A 17,579-nucleotide genomic window follows, 5' to 3' on the forward strand; every position below is an offset into this window, starting at 1 on the left:
GCAAGTAGACTGGAAAGGTAGGAAGCGGGACGAGCTGTGAAGAGCTTTAAATGCCAACTAGAACATTTTATACTGATCTGGAAAGTAAGCGGCAACAACTAGAGTCTACTGAATAAAAGGAGTGACATAGTCAGAGCTATACTTATTCAAAGTGAAAATATGGACTGCCTGTGATTGTCTATCTTACCTTGATCGTTCATACTGTCCATTATTGTCATTAGTTTTTTTAGCCTTGCCATTGACTCTTGTTCATTGCCTTTGCTCATAAAATCTGTTCCAAAACCAGGGATCATACCCTAAAATTGAAATATCAATTGCTTTAATCTCATATGACATAAAGCAGAGTATAACATTTAAATACACAGTGTCTAGCTTAGAATGTTAGCTTTTACCTTTTGTCAAAAGGAGCTACAGCAAAGAGGTACAGTATTAAAAACATTTCTGTGCATCTCAAATCAACAAAGCTAAAGAGTCTTAAGATAACTTACCAATATTTGACTGAATGGGCCCATTTTCATGATGTTTTGGAATTGTTCATACATATCTCTCAACGTAAACTGACCTGAAATAAAATAAAAACAAGTCAGGTACAATAAAGAAATATTTGATAAAAATCTAAACCATAAATATGGACTTTTCTTAAGAAGAACTCAAGCTCATAATGATTTATCCATTTGATTAATATTAAGCATCTGCTATGTGCACGACATTGTGCTAGATGCCACAGGAGATATAACAAATGAGAACAGCCTCTCTACGTTACATGAGCTCAAGGAGATGAAGTATAAGGCTGTGTGCCAAATAAAACTGTCCCATGAGCCTGCCTGCCTGCTATGGGAGAAGATAATACCATGATGATCAAGGGGAGGAAAAGGTCAGAAGGGTTAGTAAAAGAGAAGCAGAGTAAGAATGGGCCTTGGCACCTTGGCATATCTTGAAGTAGAGGAATGAGAGAGGCCAAGAAACTAGAAGGAAGAGGGCCAAGCCCATACATCCTGCCTTCTCCACTGCCCCAGCTGAGAAGACACTTCAGGACTAGGCCTGAAAAATTTAGAATAATATAAGGGGTAAATAAACCAACTGCTTACTATTCTACCCTACCCCAACCCTTAACAAAAAAAATTCTCTCACTTGTTCTTTATAGCCTGAAATACTTTTAATAGGTGATAAAGTCTTTCTTTCCATAAACAAACATAAAAGGACTTATAAGCTGGCTTCATTTATTACTTCCTAACCATGGACAAAAAGAAGATATGCAAAAAATTACTTCATATTCTATTTTAGCAGAATTTCTGGCTGGAAAGGATTCAAGATTAGGTATTATGTGAGATGTACCAAGTTCGTAAGTAGGTTTTTGATAGGTGAATACTGGGACAGTAGCATTTCAGGCAGGGAAGAGAGAAAGAAGAAAAGCAGAGGCATTAAGCCATAGGCTTAGTGTCAAGGGATGATGACTAAACCAGTTTGGCCAATGAGAAAAAGTTCACATGGGAGAGTAGAGTAGCAAGGCTGGAAAAGTAGGTAGGGGCTAGAATACCAGATTATCTTGCAGGCTATTCAAAGTATTAAACAACTGTTAAGCAAGAAAGAGATATGGCCAACTTCTTCTGGAATGATTAATCTGACAGGGAAACCCAGGAAAGAATGGAAGTGAGACAGAACAGAAAACTACCGCAATAGTGCCTCATGAAGGAATAATAGTCTGAACTACAGTGGCTGTAAGAAAAATAGAAATGTATCGGGTACATAACGAAGAAAAGAAATAGTCAAATATGAAGTCAAGGCTTTGTGGCTGGGTAACTGGAAGAATAGAAGAACTAATGACAGAAATAAGTTAGTCAAGAAGAACTGGCTTTGTGAGAAGGGAAGGCAAGGAGTTTAGTCCCACACAATATATTCCATTTGGGATGACAGTGGGTCCTCCAAGTAAAAATATTCATTGGGAGGTTGGAAGTATAAGAATATAGGTCAAGGTTGGGGAAAAAAAATTCCACAAACACACACACACACTCTCTCTCTCTCAAAAGTCTTAAGAGTGCAATAAGACTTTTGAGATTGTGTGTGTGTGCGTGTGCGTGTGTGTGTGTGTGTGTGTGTGTATGAGGTATCCTCATAGAAATAATAATTCATACCACAAGGCTGGAAAGATCTCTAAAGAATGCTCACCGTTTAGGGAGTAGAAAGACGAAGAGAAGCAAGTTAGGGAGATAAAAACTTCAGTAACTCCCTAAAGGCTCATGGATAACATGAAAACCTGGCATACTTAACCTGGCATTTAAAGCCCTCCACAGTCTGATTCTAACTTATCTTTCCACTCTTATTTAACAATATATTTACTCACACACTCAATCACAAAGCCAAACAAGCCTTCTAGCTCTTCCCTAAATGTGGCATTTGTATTACACCAAATAGGAATAATGTCTATCAGAAATCCTTTCTTAGTCAAGAGACCTTATCCCAGTAAAACTTAGTTCCTTCTACAAATGACTTATCTGCGTAAATAGGATACTTAAATCCTCTAACTCCCTAACATGTAGAATATAAGCTCCTAAAGGGTAGGGTCACCAAGCAAAGTCCTTTAAACAATGTCAAATGCAGTAGAAAAATCAAGGAGAGTTTGACTAGGGATGATTTAGACCTTTACGCTCAATGGTGGTGGAGGCAAACACTAATTTGAGGAATGTTATATAGCTGAAAAGATAAAAACAGCTGGCATAGACTTTAGTAGCTAGAGTCAGGACATCAGGATCAAGTGAAGATTCCTGTCCCCTGTCCCCACTCCGCCCCCCCCCTCCATAACTGTGTATGTCAAAAGGCAGAGGAAAATGGAGCCAGAATTTACCCAAAAATTAAAATAAAAAAAAAAAAGAAAGAAAACTCCCCTATTCAGCAAGACCTCCTGGGGAAAGTGGAGAGCAGTCTAATTTTTTTTAAAAAAGGTTTAAACTAGCATCTTATATTAAATGTCACAATAAGATCCAAAAATAATAATTGACCCAAAAGAAATAGTCTTATCATTTAAAAATAAAGGAAAACAAGTGGTAGTATCTTTAACAGCTATGACCACATGGAGAATTCTTACTAAATAAGGGATAAAGGTAATCATAAAAAGTAAAATAGACAATTTGATTAGATGAAACAAGAGAGGTGTTTGCACAAACAAAATTAATACATCTATGATGAGAACGAAAATCTTTACATCAAATATCTCATAAAAGTTGAAAGATATATTGGAAAATGGCACAAATGTATAATACCAATAGTCATTCCTTAATAAATAAGTGGCCAAAAGATAGGAAGAGTTCTCAAAAGAGTAACTCCAAACTAATAACAATCATATGAGCAATTATTCTAAATCAGGGCTTCTTAATCTTTTTACACTTGTGACCCCTTTTTGCCAGAGAAATATTTACGTGACTCCAGGTATATGGGTATATAAAACAGGTATACAACTCAAACATTTTACTGATAGTAAATCATAAAGAAATTTTTTTTTTATTTTCTCCCCATTTCTACCCTCCCCCCCCACTCCAAGATGGCGTATATTCTGGTTGCCCTGTTCCCCAGTCAGCCCTCCCTTCTGTCACCCCACTCCCCTCCCATCCCCTTTTCCCTTCCTTTCTTGTAGGGCAAGATAAATTTCTACGCCCCACTGCCTGTGTATCTTATTTTCTAGTTGCATGTAAAAACTTTTTAAGAAATTTATTTTAAAACAATTATTTGGTATACATATAACTTCATCATTTATTAAAGATGAAAGCAAATTTGCATATTAATTAGATGGATGTGCTTGTTTATTTTTACATAAAGAATTAAATCATGATGGAGTATTTGATACTAATATTTTAGTCATTGTGTGTTCAGAAACCTTTTGCTGCTGCCAAATTTTTCACGACCCCCACATTCAGTTACTTGACCCCATATGGAGTCTCGACCCACAATTTAAAAAGTGCTGTTTTAAATCACTAACTAGAAAAATTCAGATTAAAACAACTCTCATGTCACATCACATATCCCTCAAATTAGCAAAGATATCAAAAGATGGAAATAGTGTTAGAAGGGCTGGGGAAACACAAAAACACTGATAAACCGTTGGTGGAGGTATGAAATGGTCCAACCACCCTGGAAAACAATTTGAAATGATGTGAGAAAAATGACCTAACTGTTCATATCCTGTGATCCAAAGATCCCACTGTTAGGATCATGTCACAAAAAAATTCAATAGGAAATAGAAAGATCCTGTATTTATCAGAGTCTTCATTGGAGCACTTTTTGTAGTGGGCAAAGAATTAGAAACAAAGCAAGTTCCCACACTGCAGAATAGCCAGGCATGTGATACTAATAGAATATTACTGATTTACATGTAAGAAACAGAGAATATGAGTAATTTATAGAAACACAGGAAGACTTATATGAACTGATGCAAAATAAAATAAGTAGGACCAGAAAAAAATGTATGCAATGTCTACAATGATGTAAAGAATCAATGAAATGAAGTCAAATGTTATGAAAGATGAAGAAACAAAAATCACTGTACTTTCATTGGAGAAGTTGGAAAACAGGGGTGTGGAATGTCTTATATAGTGCCAAACTCAGTTTCATTGCTGAAAGGTTCTACTTAATTGGGGACAGGGAGAAAATAACTGGGAATGGCTGTCATATAAAAACAAAAGACATCAATAAAACTTAAAAAAAAAAGAAAATACTCAGTTGTTTTAAGAACTCAAGGGAAAATTAAATTTTATATTTTTATCTTGAGGAAAATAAATTGCAAATAATTGTTTTAGTTGGAAGAATAAAAACAATTTATAATTTCAAATTGCCCATAGATTTAAGAATACAAGTGACTCCAAAATAATGTTATTTAAGATTAATTTTTCATAATAGTATATAACTCTGTAAAACATTCAATAAACTAGATAAATGTCAAATTAATTTTTGAAACTGGCATACCATGTTTCAACTTTTCTATAAGTGCTTCATTGTCATCCAACTTCAATTCATTGACTTTATCTATTAGTCCTTCAATATCACCCATACCTAGAAAAAAAAAACAAACTAGATTTAAATTCATTAAGACAAACACTAGGCTTATTTATTTTCCACAGCACAGAAAGCATCCTTTTATACTAACAAAAGTAAGGCTTTTAAACTTTAAAAGTGCTTTCACTTCAGACTTTTACTGAGAAGCAGCTCAAGTGGCTACTATTATTCATCATTTTACAGGAGAAAAAACTGAAGCAAAGAAATTGAATAATTTGCTTGAGAGATATCTATATAATGTCAAAGCTGGAACTAGAACCCAGGTCTCCTGACTCTCAGTTCTGTGCTGTTTCCATGTTGCTTCCCCCCAGTGACCCTGCCTGCCCCCTGCCCCCCACGCCCCCCAGCCCAGTGACCATACCAAGAAGTTTGCTGATGAAAGGCTGTGTTTTAAAAGGTTCAAAGTCATCTATATGCTCGCCAGTACCAATGAAAATTATCGGACTTTTTGTGGCAGCAACTCTGCAAAGAAACACAAAACATAAGACAACCTCAAAAAAAGGAAACAATATTAGAAATTAAGCAATAATCTCTAGTATACTTCTATTAAAATATACTATTTGATTTCAAGAAAACGAAAGTTATTTATAGATTAAGGTCTATAATAGAAGTTCATGCCTAGGTAAACCATCATATATAATGTCAGCCCTAATATTTCAGCAATTTGATTAAAGGAAAATATAATCCAGCTGGAAAACAGCAAATGAATTTCACCTAACATGTAAAACAGTGTTCTTGTTCTCGAAACTACAGGAAATTGGAACAGGCCACCTCAACTCAATATTCCAACCAGATGACTGGCCATGTTCCCTTATATAAAATGTGTATTGTTTGTCTCATCACATCTCAAAATACTAGATTATAGGTACATAATGAATTTTTGTAAAAGCCTACTCATCAAAGTTTTAATCCAAATCAGAAGTTAAAAGTTCTTTTCATGAAAAGGGGAATAAAAAAATTTCACTCATTTGTGAAGATCATATTTCAATACCTATAATAAATCTAATAGCTCTGTTGTATTCATTGAACAAAACATGAGGATTCCTAGATATAAACTAAGAACAGGAAACTAATATAACATGTCGATAAACTTTCAATATACTTAATAGAATACTGTATTTTCTTGGTTGTAAAAAAAGAGTATAAGAAATTTATGAGGAATAATATCCCTAAAACACAAAAATTTTATGTTTGAAAAACAAATGATGAAGGGACAAAAAATTACAAGTGGTTATAGTTACTAAAATTAATGGTTTTGTGTCATCTAAACTATGGCAATATCATTATTCTAGTAAGTAAATTCATAAAGTAAACATGTCAAATGAAGCATGTTTCAATTATAGCTTTCCAGTTTGTATATGATTTGATTTTAATTATCCCTTAGTGGTGTATATATACTAATTTTTCAGGAGGAAGGGAGGGAGGGAAAGAGAGAGAGAGGGAAGAAGGAAGGGAGGGAGGAAGGAAAGAAGGAAATCTTGCCTGATTTAAGGCCTAATTTTTTTTGAATAAAAGTATAAAAAGTGATGCCCATGACATTTTGAAAATGCTTTAAAATGTCAACATGATAAAGTTATAAGTAACCCTAACATTAGTATTTCCAATACTTACGCACTAAGTGCACCACCACCTTTTGCATGGCCATCGAGTTTCGTCACAATTACAGAGGCTACATCTACTTTATCTTTGAAAGCCTTAGCTTGTGCTTCACAAGCCTGACCAATGGAGGCATCCATTACATAAACAATGTTATCAGGTTGCTAGAACATTTGAATGGAAAAATTGCAAATTTTTATTAATCTTTTTACAATTAAAAACATTTTAAACAATTTATACAAAAATAATCTTTAACTGAAATAATCAAAACAAAAAACAAACAAAACCATGAAGATACCTTGTGTGATTACCTAGAAGGGGGGTGAGGAACCTGCGGCCTTAAGACCACATGTGACCTTCTAGGTCTACATCTTTATTTGTTTTTTATATTTTTATTTTATTTTTAAAATGAACGTATTTAAAATACCAAAGAATAAAATAAGTATTGATGAAATAAACCACCCAGATTGACTGGTACAATTGAACATTAGTAAGCCATAAGGGCTAAATTGACAGCTGCTATGCTGATTATTTAGTTCTAACTTCCCCCGCCTGACTGGCACTATTACTGCATGAGGCTGGTTGGCAAGAGTTTAGGGAGGTGGAATATGCCAATTTGTTATCAGTTTTTGATAACAGTGCACTGTATTTCTGTTTAAAGTGGAATTTGTGAATAGTTGCACAGCTTGACAGTATTTTTAATTCTGTCTGCTTAACAGCCCACCACGTCAAAGAAGATCAAGAGAACACTGAAGGAAGAAAACAAAATTTTTAATGAGGATTGGATAAGATAATGAGGATAAATATAAGATGATCTGCTTGCTTTCTGATACTGCAATATCAACATTAAATAAATTCAATGCTCATCAGCATTATAACACTCACAAGAACCACAAATACTTTAAATCAGAGGGAGAGCCATGAAAGGTTGTATTATAGAAATTAAAAGATGATAAGCAAAAGCAAAGACAATTTTTTCAAGCAGTAATAAGACCTGGAAATAATGCCACTGAAGCAACTTATAAAGTAGCTTATATACTTGGGGAAAAAAGGAAAGCCATTCAGTGACACAGAAATTGTGAAAGAATGCATTGTTGAAGTTGTAGGATGCTTAGACGCCGTTAACAAAGTACAAACAACTGCCTCTTTCTCTTTTTTTTTTTTTTTGGAGGGGGGAAGGCAGGGCAATTGGGGTTAAGTGACTTGCCTAAGGTCACAGAGCTAGTAAATGTGTCAAGTGTCTGAGGCCGAATTTGAACTCAGGGCCTCCTGACTCCAGGGCCGGTGCTCTACTCACTGCACCACAAGCTGTCCCTCAACAGCCTCTTTCAAGGAGACCCATAACTGATTGGCAGCATGAATTAGCCTTCAACTTACCAGAACAACTTCATGAAATACTTCGTAAGCACCAAATATATATTATTTAATAGCTTTGGATGAATCAACTCATACTGCTGACTCAGTGCAGGTTTATACTTCATTTGGGTCATAATAGAAGATTTTCTTTGCTACAAAGAGTTACTCACTTTGGGCACTCTTGCAAACACAACACAGGGAATAGATATCTTCAACAATTTTCAAGATAAATATTGTGAAGTTGGACTGAATTTAGTAAATTTAGTGAGTATATGTACAGATGGTGCACCTTCCATGACCAGAAAACATGAAGGGTTTATTGTACAGTAAAAAAAAGTATTAACAGATCCAAATACTCTCATTTCTTTCCATTGTATCTTGTGTCAGCAAAATCCCTGTGCTAAAGGTACTATTTTAAGTGACATTTTGCAATAAGTTATAAATACTATTAACTCTATTTGTGCAAATGCAATAGCATTGTCAGTCTCGTAACATGCTAAAGTTGAACGATGAGGTATTCAGTGTGGTTTTGCCATACCATACTAAAGTGCATGGGCTATCACAGGGACAAGTGTTAGCCAAAATTTTATCTCTGCAAGATCGCTAAATTTAATGAAGAACAGCATCAGCAATGTGAATTATTGAAAGAAGATTTCTATAAGAATGTTGTATTTCCGTGTGATATGTCAAATCAAAAGGACTTGAATATTTCTTTGAAAGGTAAAATTAAGTCTATATATGATATGTGACAAAAAATCCAAATATTTGGAAAACAGCTATCTTTTTTCAAAACACTTCTTCTTTAAAAGGAAATTTCGGATGAACATTTTCCCTAGTTAGCAAAGGGTCATTGATGAGCAGTACAATATATGCGAATCATTTGAAGAATATGCAATTGTTATAGACCTATTAACTGGAGAATACAATGACTTTGAGAATCATGACATCACATTCAAATTAGCATTTCAGTCTCACTTAATTGACATCACCAAGGCACCTAAAGAACTAAAGATGGAACTGAATGAGCTCTCAGTAGATGACATTTTAAAGTCATTGTTTGATGCTAAGAAATAACCAATTGAAATATGCAAAAAATGCAGAACAGCCACACCTTTGGCACCATGCCTGTAAAATGCTTTCTTGATTTCAATCACTTATTGCTGTGAATCTACATTGTCCTACCTAACCCAAATCAAGATGCTCTTACGGTCACAAATGACTGAAACTCATCTATATCAACTGAAACTGCGGACCTCCATGCTGCAACCAAATATTCAAATGCTTTCCAACAAAAAGCAGATACAACAAAGTCATTAAAAGGTTAGTTGACTTTAAAATTAACAAATAGTTTTCATCTTCTGAAATCATCAAGTACATAGTAGTTAGACTTTTACAAAATAATGTACATTTTTAAGTGTATCTAATTGAAGTGTCTTGAATGCGGCCTTATTTGGTTACAGCTAGATATTAATGTGGCCTTTCAACATGAAAAGGTTCCCTACACTGACACAGGACATATTCCCCACATGTATGTCAACTAGATAAAATATAAGTATGGGCAGATAAGATTCTGAGCTCCCATAAGCACCAAACCAAAATAAAGACTGCAGTAATACAGTGCCAATCTCATAATAGTGATGCTTAACAGGTGTTGACGTATGCCAATATATTATATGTAGAAAATAATCCAATAAAATTGATTTAAGCAGATGTACTATGTTCATCTCCACCTTCTTAATCATAATTTAAATGCAAAGATCTGTTTTGAAAAGCTTTAAAAATTTACTAATAGGTAAATTCCTCTAAATGTGTTCAAATAATTCACAAGTTAAAAACTAAATATTAAGCCCAAATAGTCAACAACTTAATACAAAAGTGTTGTGGCTATGTCTTTGATTTTCCCATATGTACATATGAATAAAAATGCTATGAAGGAGAAAGATAAATAATGGTCACAAAAATTACATGCACTTCAAAATTATGTATTTGACAGAGAACAAAATGAATGAAAAGATAAGCCTTTACCAAATAGTAAAAGGGTATGCATTAAAAAAATTACCTGATTTCATTTTTATTGAAGACTAGGTAGGTAAAATACTGGGCATATCATAATCAGTATCACACTATACCACAACAGTAAATTAAATAACTTAAAGAAAGGGACTTACTATAGCATTAGCTACTTGGAGCATTTCTTCAAACAAAGAATCTTCTTGTTTATGACGGCCACTTGTATCAACAATAATAATTTCAAAGTTCTCATTTTTGAATTTTTCCACACCTTCAGAGGCAATGATCACAGGGTCCATTTCGGTATAGCTATTCAACAGAAACAAGTGAGCGCAAACAAACAAAAATCATTTTGAAATAATAAACTTAGAAATCTTTACCTTGTAAATCGTACTTTATAAGCTTCAATTGTGAACAAATTTACTAATTACAGGAATCTCTTTGCAAGAAACATGATCTAAATTTTTAAAAATTTTGCAATGTGGTTCTTGAAATCTGTGAGTTGTCTAGTTTTCCAATGGTAAGATTTTTATTTTTAAATTCAATTTTATTTTATTTTCAGTTTCTGAAATTCTCTTATTACCACATTCCTTCTGCCCCACATTGAGAAAGCAATAAAAACAAAGTTCTAATATGTATATTCAAGCAAAAAAAAAATTCTAGCATTAGCCATATCCTCAAAACAACAAAAAAGTCTCAGTCTGCACTATGAATCCATCGCCTTTTTAAGTAGGTACCCTGTTTCATCAAAACATCAAAAGTACTTAATAAATGCTTGATACCGGTGACTGCCTGTTTATATACAAACACACACATACAAATGAGCTAATGTTTCTAAGGCACTTTGAAAACTTTACAGCCTTACTTAAATATTAACTTTTTCATGTTGTATAGGTGTATATGCTGGGGGCAGCTAGGTGGCGCAGTGAGTACAGCACCAGCCCTGGAGTCAGGAGGACCTGAGTTCAAATACTGCCCCAGACACTTGACACATGCACTAGCTGTGTGACCTTGGTCAAGTCACTTAACCCCAACTGCCCTGTCCCCCCCCCCCAAATAAGTGTGTCTGCTTCCCTAAAAGGTTTTTGGGGCTCTGCAATACTTTGATTGTATCTGTGATTCCCGCTGTTGAAAAAAACAAAACAAAACACAGTTCATCCATACTTTCTCATTCTGTTCTGTCCATGTCCTATCATAAATCAAAGAGGTTCCACCTAATATATACAAAGTGCCTTTCTCTAGATTTTCTGACATAGGACTATCAATTATCTCTGATATTGCTACATGGTCATACATGCCTCTAATGTAGTCATTACATTCCTTCTTTATTTAAATTCTCCTTCACAGTTCTTTATTGGTTATATGCTGTGATTTCCTCAGGTCCACCACGACAATCTCCATTGCCCTTTTGATGGCCTACACCTTTAATTCTTTAGAGACTGTGATATTCTACCATTTGCAATGATATAGTACCACTGCAAGATTATTGATATTAAGGCTAGTGAAGCTAAAAGGTAAGCCTTTCTTCCAGGGAAAGACTTGAATCATTAAAAACAATGGGATTCCAGTCCTTTTCTCCTGCTGTTCAATTCAGGGCCCAGTTTGTCGTTTGTCCAGTGTCCGTCCAAGAGAGTTAATGATGACCAGCTCTATAGGGTATCTAACTACGTATCAATACGGACAACAGGTGTTTGTCAAGCTCTGGATTCTTCCTGTGTAGTTAGGCTGAACTCTCTTGCACAACCACAGGAGGCTCTGTGAAGGCACATGCCATAATAATAACAATAGCTAACATTCATATAGTGCCTCCGTGTCTGGAGCTGTGCTAAAGGCTCTTTTGATTTGATCTTCACAACAACCCTGCAATGTATAGCTGCTATTATTATCCCCATCTTACAGATGAGGAGTCTGAGACAAACAAAGGTTAAGTGACTTGCCTGGAGTCACGCAGCTAACAAGTGTCTGAAACTGGGTTTGAACTCACATCTTCCAAACTCTAGGCCCTATGTTCAATGCACTGCTCCACCTAAAGGAGCATTTTCAAGAATGCACCATCTAGGCAATTCCTCCTGCTATTCAAACTTTGTGCTGCATATGATCTATGATGTCAAACAATAGTAGCGAGTACTGATGTCCCTCTTTTGTGCCTTCCTTGATAATAATCAGAGTTCTCATTGTTATTACATTTTTCAAGGAATCTTGTATGATTCAGACACATGTATTGAAGGGTAGTCTTTAAGGCTACATTTTGCTCTGTCAGATCAAATTTTTTTTTAGTAGTCAATGAAAAAAAATAAATGGGATCATGTATTCTCTTTACCTTTCAATCAACTAAGAAACTAAGGAAGTGGTGGTTTGCTACAGAATATTCTCTGCAAAAGTCTTTCTGTTCTCACATATTCATCAAGAAAGCTCTTGATACGCATGAAATTATCCTCAAAGACTTTGTAGAGATGGGAGAGTAGAGTGAGAGCTATTTGTGTGAGTCAGAGCTATTTATATTTTCCCAACTGTCTTCTTTTCTGGTAAAAATAAGGGATGTGATTCTCTCCCCACCCCCCCTCCCCACCCCCACCATGTTTGCATGCACCCTTCTTTCTGACATCCTGAGAATCAATTGCTGAATACTTGGTCTGGTCTTGCTGCTCTTCTTATCTTTGTTTTTTTTTTAAGTACTATTTCTACTTCCTCACAACATGTTGGGAGCTGTAAAAGAGTCTGAACATGTGTGTACACACAGACACAAACACACAAATATATATACATCCACAAAAAACCTAAAGAAAATAAGCATAAGGCAATGGGGGGAGTGCCCACAGATACTAGCAGCTGGGAGAATTACAAAGCTCATGTAGTGAGCTGAATTCTGAAGGAAACAAGGGATTCTACAAGGTCGAAGTTAAGAGGGAATACATAATGTCAAAATAAAAGAACACATCCTTCCTTCCTAGTAACAATTAGTGAACTGTTTTGTGAAATATTCTTTGTAAGGGGGTTTACTGGAAAATGCTGTATAAAACAAATTACACACACACACACACACACACATATATGAAAAAATAGTCGCATTAAAACAAAACTAAAAGTTTCACTTCCACAGGTTTACTTCCTGAATGAACCAAGCCAATTATATGAAGGCATAAAATTAATTTGTTAATCCCTCAAATAGGGAATTGTTAATAAGTGTTTCTAATGTAATTATAATTCTTCTGTTCACTCATTCAGGAAAAATTACTTATAGTGTGGTTAAGTGTTGTGCACAATATCAAAGAAAACAAAAATCAAGATCTCTTCTTAAATTTACAATCTAGATGTGGATACAATACATGAAATGTTTCATAGAATTCATCCCTTCAAAAAGCATTGTATTAAAATACAAGCAAGTTCATGAGATCACATATTACAAATTTAGACCTGGAAAAGCACTTAGAGATCCATGAAATTGAAGTCCATTGAGGTTAAGTATTTATCCATAGTAAGTCACAGAGCCAGAATTTCAATGAAGTTCTTTAACTCATAAACCCAACAATCTTTGCACTATACTACATTAACTTCTTGTGATTAAATAATACAAATTGTATGTAGCATTATAATACTACTTCCTGATGGAACCTATCAAATGGATAAGATTGAAAATGGAATTAAGAAGGGTGACACCTGGATGAATTCAATAGAGAAGCACTACATGAATAGCTGGGATAAGTAGGTTTGTTTATGGAAATGTAAGGGTTTATAATAATTATTCAGGACTGTACTAATTGCCACCAGAAAGTACAGAATACCTTAAAGAGCCAGACTCAGTGATCAATGTAGATTATGGAGGGTAGTGTTAGAAAATGTTCAGCACATCACTGCGGATATAAAAATTTAACACCTACCAAAAATTTAGTAGTAAGACGTGATCTGGTGGCTAGAATTATACATTGGAAAGCTGATATCTTTCATGAACTTATAGATGACAGTCGAACTAATAAATCATGTTGAAATATAATCATTGTACAAAACTGTTGCCTACGAATGCCTGAACATAAAAGTGACCCATAGAAACTTAAGAATAGCATTTTAAAGAAATATCATTATATCAAATAAACAAAACTCCCAAACTACAGGGAATTAGAAGCTTTCAAGACCTAACAGAGGAGATCAAAATCAAGAAGGATCAGGATGACGGGAACATCATCCCTGCTGAACCATCTACTACTAAGGTTATAGCAATGATGAGCTTACAGTCTAATATTTTAACTGAAGTACAAAAAGCAAGTATTTTGTCCACATAAAATAATTCACAGAACATTAAATATAAAAGAACAATAGCAAGATGACAACTTGTCCCAGCATCATTTGTATCTGAATTTCACCAAAAAAAATGAGAAGAACAAGATGGAGAATAAAAACACTACCACCACTAAAGAAATAGAAAGTAAAGGGAGTAATAATCAGCTAGCCCAGGGGTGGGGAACCTGTGGCCCTCTAGGTCCTCAAGTGCAGCCCTTTGACTGAACCTAAACTTCACAGAACAAATTCCCTTAAGAAAAGGATTTGTTCTATAAAACTTGGACTCAGTCAAAGGGCTGCACTTGAAGACCTAGAGGGCCACATGTGGCCTTGAGGCTGCAGGTTCCCCACCCCTGAACTAGACTCTTAAGACCTGAGCTGGTTCTTAAAGGAAGTTAAAAGAAGGCAGAAAGGAGGCGTAGGAAAACATTCTAGGGAGGAACAATATGAGCAAAAGCCCAAGTAAAACGTGTACATGATAACTCAACAGGCTGTTGAGGAGGGACAACTTTAACCAGGGACAGGGCTTAATAAGTAGAAAAAAGCAAACAAAAAACTAAAACAGAAACATACCTTCCATAGAATGGAATTCTTGCTTTGGTAGCATTCTGTTTTAGCTGGTCAAAAGCTCCTAAGAGATAAAGAATTAATGAATCTTTTGAAATATGTATATATAATTTATAAAAATTAATTTGAAATGGTGACACATTACCTGCTCTGAATGTGTCTGCACATATCAAACAAGTCTTCCAACCTTTTCTCTGGTAATAATAGGCTAACTGTCAAAAGGAGAGTCAAAACATGTAACTACTTTCACCTAGGTTTATATGTTTAAGATCTTTTTACATTACATTTTATTGCTATTATAAAACTAGTAAAGTGAAACCAGTTTAAGGAAACTGCATTTCCTTCCTAAAAATTAATCTTTTTGATAGGTGATTTATGAATATAAGTCATCTCCTAAATAGGTTTCACTATCTATTTATATTATTATCTTAGAGGCAGCTAGATGGAAGAGTGGATAAAAGCAAAAGACTGGGAGTCAGGGAGACTAAAATTTAAATTCTGCCTCGGATACTTGCCAACTGTGTGACTCTGAGCAAGTCACTTAATGTTCATCTGCCTTAGTTTCCACATCCTCATCAACAGGGATAATAATAGCACCTAGCTCTCAGGGTTGTTGTGAACATCAAATGGGTTGACACATGTAAAGTGTTTTGCAAACCTTAAAATGCTACCTATTAATACTAGTATCAATGTCTTTCAAAGGATATAAAATGATGTCACAGCTATACACACATAAGACCTCCAGATATCATGGTCTTGTTTTTAATTTACAATAGCCACGGTCTATTTCAGGTATAAAAGAGATCTGGCGAAAAAGTTAAAGGTTGCTACAAAATAGCTAGAAAATAATACATGCATAAGAAGATTGAGAATACCTAGGGTGTCAAGAAGGAATGAAAGGTCTCTGGGTACAAAGAAAAATCTATATACCCACCCAAAACAATGTTAAAAGGATAAAATCATCTTTTTATATTAATAAGAGTTGGCATATACATAGTACTTTATGCTTACGAAGAACTTTACATACATTATCTCATTTGATTTTTCATAATAATGCAACATTGTAGGTATTATAATAATAGAGAATATTAGAGTTAATAAGAATAGCTAGCATTTGTATAGTGTTTTAAGGGCTGAACTGCACTTTACACATATTATCTTATTTTAACCTCACAACAACCCCTGGAGGTAGGTGCTATTATTATCCCCATTTCACAGATAAGGAAAACTGAGGTAGACAGACATTAAGTGACTTGCCCAGAGCCACACAGTTAATAAATATCTCAAGTCACACTGAATTCAGATCCTCCTGACTCTAGCTCTAGCACTCTGTCCCACTGTCCCTCTAGATACCTTTGAGGATTATGATAATGCACATTTATATATACTGCAATTTTACAAATATTTTCTTCAACTACTCTGTGAGTTATGTATGAATATTATATCCCCATTTTATAGATATATAAACAAAGTATCATGGAAGTCAACTGACTTGGACTATGATCACACTGCTACTGATAGACACTCAAACCCACCCTGTCTTCTAATTCCAAATCCGGTGTTTTTATTCCCCTTCTATATCACAATTGTCCCTTTAAAGGCAAAAAGTGAGGTCCATTTTAGGCAGGACCTCTCATTTTGAAAGTAAAATATTTAACCAGGAAATAGGGAAAATATTTTTTATGTCTAATGTTGATTTGATAGGTTATTTAAGAAAACTGGACTTATAGTAAATTTGAAGTATTATTTTTTGCATAATGCACTTCAATACTTTAAGGATTTGTGATTTTATGGGAGTGGAGAAAAATATCCCTCACTAATACAGCCCATAATCTTTCCAACATTTCAATATCCGTTCTTTAACGAATCGCTTTTTTGGGGGGACACCTTTCGATGGCAAGTTTCTCTCAACTTAGGTGGCCTGCTCACTGGATAGAAAATTAACAGTTAACACAGTTAACATTAAATCCTTCTAGTTTGGCAGATCTTCTAAGCCTTGTTTTATTGGCAAGGCCTTCAAGAAACCAGCGTCAGCTCCACAACCAGAATGAGGCTTCAAAGTGGGAGTAATAGCATCAAAATTATTCACTGTACCTATGACTGACCAGTAGTAACTTACATGATTATTCTAGATGCTAACTTTCAAATGTTATTTAATATCAAAATAGAAATCTCAGGAAAATAATCAAATTTATCATAATCTAGACAAACACTCCCATATAAAGGAAATCATCTGAGAAACAATGAAATTCTTACTTCCTGTACTGTACAAGCTAGAAAAACAGGATCACCACATTGAAGACATACAAGTCAAATAGATGAATTTATAGAAATACAAGTTAATAGGTGAAAATAAGGACTGGCTTTTATAATAGACAATTTTTTAGAACATCTTTCTAGATGGTATTTTTAAAGTATTTGGTATAATTTACCTTGGAACATGTTGTGGTTTTACCACTACCCTGCAACCCAACAAACATAATAACATTTGGTTTCCCTTTGGTTGGTGTCCAGGCTTTAACTCCAGGGTCTACGAGCTGCATAAAGAAAATCAGATTAATACACACTGAAAGAAGCAAATACATTACAATTAAGCTTAGATACCTACCCTTTCTTTAATTTTCTCTATATGAGTCAATTAGCTTTGAGCTCTTCAAAAGAATTTACTAGCTGATTCAACATAGTTATTTCTGAGTTGATAACATTAAGTAGATTATCACTCTATTGCTACT

The 17,579-nt window shown here is 34.7% G+C and overlaps 1 protein-coding gene across 2 annotated transcripts in view; it reads right to left on the bottom strand.

Moving 5' to 3' along the window:
• The window catches only part of SRP54 (signal recognition particle 54), a 54,537-nt gene that overhangs the window by 8,475 nt on the left and 28,483 nt on the right, over window positions 1-17,579 (bottom strand). For both annotated transcript variants that reach the window (XM_036749344.1, XM_036749343.1), the window contains exons 5-13: window positions 17,280-17,384; window positions 14,993-15,059; window positions 14,854-14,911; window positions 10,164-10,314; window positions 6,655-6,803; window positions 5,405-5,505; window positions 4,954-5,040; window positions 489-562; window positions 188-296 (exon numbers count right to left, since the gene is read on the bottom strand). In XM_036749344.1, coding sequence (XP_036605239.1) covers window positions 188-296; window positions 489-562; window positions 4,954-5,040; window positions 5,405-5,505; window positions 6,655-6,803; window positions 10,164-10,314; window positions 14,854-14,911; window positions 14,993-15,059; window positions 17,280-17,384 — 901 coding nt within the window. The remainder of the gene's footprint in view (window positions 1-187; window positions 297-488; window positions 563-4,953; window positions 5,041-5,404; window positions 5,506-6,654; window positions 6,804-10,163; window positions 10,315-14,853; window positions 14,912-14,992; window positions 15,060-17,279; window positions 17,385-17,579) is intronic.

The sequence above is a fragment of the Trichosurus vulpecula genome, chromosome 3, assembly GCF_011100635.1.
Source record: "Trichosurus vulpecula isolate mTriVul1 chromosome 3, mTriVul1.pri, whole genome shotgun sequence".
Taxonomy (NCBI): domain Eukaryota; kingdom Metazoa; phylum Chordata; class Mammalia; order Diprotodontia; family Phalangeridae; genus Trichosurus; species Trichosurus vulpecula.